Here is a 1,965-nt window from a genome sequence, read left to right on the forward strand (position 1 = left end):
ATCTTATTTTCATTATATTCAGTTCAAACGCAACAAATGTTTTTATAACATTAAATTAAATCTACATGTTTCTTAATTAAAGGACTTTAACATTTGACTCGTTATAACTTTAAAACAGAAGTTTCTTTCATTTTTTGGATGTTTTTCATAAAAATATTACGTTTACACTTTTAAAAACTCACTTTCTACTAATTTTGTTAATAAATACAATTTTGGCCTTCTTTTCATTGTTTTAGAAATTCAGTTGAATTTCGTATAAAAACACAACAGCTGTTTTTAATCACCTTGATGACCTGAGACATTCATTTATTTGTAACTGTTGACAGAGTTATTTTTCAACATGTTGCAAGTTTTAATAAAACTGCTGATTTGCTGAAACAATTAACACACACATCAGATTTGTCTGTTTTGTTACAATATTAAACAAACTTTATTGTAAACTCCATCAACACCATTTTACTTTTTTCTTCAAAACCTTTTGTAATTTAAGTGATTTAACTTCTGTATTGTGACTATTTTGACTTTAATAAGATTTGTAGGACTAATATTACTAATAATAATAATAATAATAATAATAATAATAATATTGTATCACAGTCAGACAGTCAGGTACAGTTATACCAAAATATAAACAATTAAAGCTTTTTTATTTCAGATTGTTTGTCTATAAATCTTTGACTCTTTTTAATCTTAAGATCAGTTTTCTTCTCATTATAACTTTAATAACAATCATAAATAAAAACATTACAAAATGTAATGTTTGGCAGCAGTGTGATGTCTATTGTCAAACAATTGCGGTCTTATTGTGGAAGTGACGGCTTCCTCTGATGCCTGTGCTGATTACAGAAACAGTAATCCTTGTTTACTGATACGTTTCAGGAATCCTCTTACACGCCGTACGACAACGACTGTAATCTGGTTATAATCTGGTTATATGTAAACAAACGTTGTGATCTGAGCTCATGGTGGGAAAGAGAAACACTTTCTTATGTTTCCATTTCCCTCAGATTTAAAGTGTTTACTGAGTAAAGCTGTAACACTGAGAGTAATCTGATTACTGCTGAGTTTTATCCTGCTTTACTTTGGGGCCCCTGCTCTGCTCGCTCTCACACTGTCAACACGTCGCTCTCTCTCCCTCTAATCGCCTCCAGCTTCTCCTCTCTGTTTACTCGGACTCGCAGTTCTGACCACGAAGAATTTTAAGTGCTGATAATGAAGCGGCGCGCAGGAGAAGCTTTTACTTTGTAAAACAAGTGATGGTCGGAGCTGTTAGTGAGTTCAAGTCGTGACGGTGAACCCGAGGTCTCGGCTCGGGCCTTCGAATGTGCCGGATTCATTCGTTCCATCTCAGTGACGACGCTTTTACTTTGAAAACTAACAGGAGGTCTTTTGTTTTATGGACTGCACTCTCACCTCTGCAGCGTACGTCGGTCTCTCCTGCTTCGTATCCAGGACGACAGGCGCAGCTGGACGTCGGCTGTCCTACCCACTCCCCGTCTTCACCACAAAGCATGCTGGGAGGTTGTGACTGCTCGCCAGGCGGCGTCACAGCATTCTCCACGCACACACCCTGAGCCTGCAGCAGAATGTCAAAATAAAAGCTTGTAGACACAAAAGCTGCAGTTACAGTGCTTTTATTTTTAAACTCAAAGGTGAGCTTGTTATGTACAAGAACGCTAGACTCCACTGTTGCTATGGTTACCTGCTCCACCAGCGAGTGGGGGACGGTTTCAGGAAAAGAGGCGAAGGCGCGGCGCAGGGGCGGGCACTTCCTGTAGAACACACGCACGGAGAGCAACGCCATGCAGGCGCTCTGGCTTTGGAAGGCCAGGTAAAGCCCCGCCTTACGCAGTCCTTCCAGCCGCAGCACCTTGACATTAGGGCGGCCCCTGGCGTCACGCAGCATCAGGTGGTCGGCGGCGACTGTCGCCACTTTGATGTAAGGGTTCTCCATCCAGGCCGGGC

General features: G+C 40.4%; 1 protein-coding gene across 1 annotated transcript in view; it reads right to left on the reverse strand.

Moving 5' to 3' along the window:
• LOC102310961 (ephrin type-B receptor 4b) overlaps window positions 1–1,965 on the reverse strand; it is a gene marked incomplete in the record, with an annotated part of 40,854 nt that overhangs the window by 22,249 nt on the left and 16,640 nt on the right. Inside the window, 2 exon segments of the mRNA XM_042215677.1 lie at window positions 1,414–1,576; window positions 1,703–1,965. Coding sequence (XP_042071611.1) covers window positions 1,414–1,576; window positions 1,703–1,965 — 426 coding nt within the window.

This window comes from Haplochromis burtoni, unplaced genomic scaffold (genome assembly GCF_018398535.1).
Source record: "Haplochromis burtoni strain Fernald_Lab_line unplaced genomic scaffold, NCSU_Asbu1 Contig_790, whole genome shotgun sequence".
Classification (NCBI taxonomy): Eukaryota; Metazoa; Chordata; class Actinopteri; order Cichliformes; family Cichlidae; genus Haplochromis; species Haplochromis burtoni.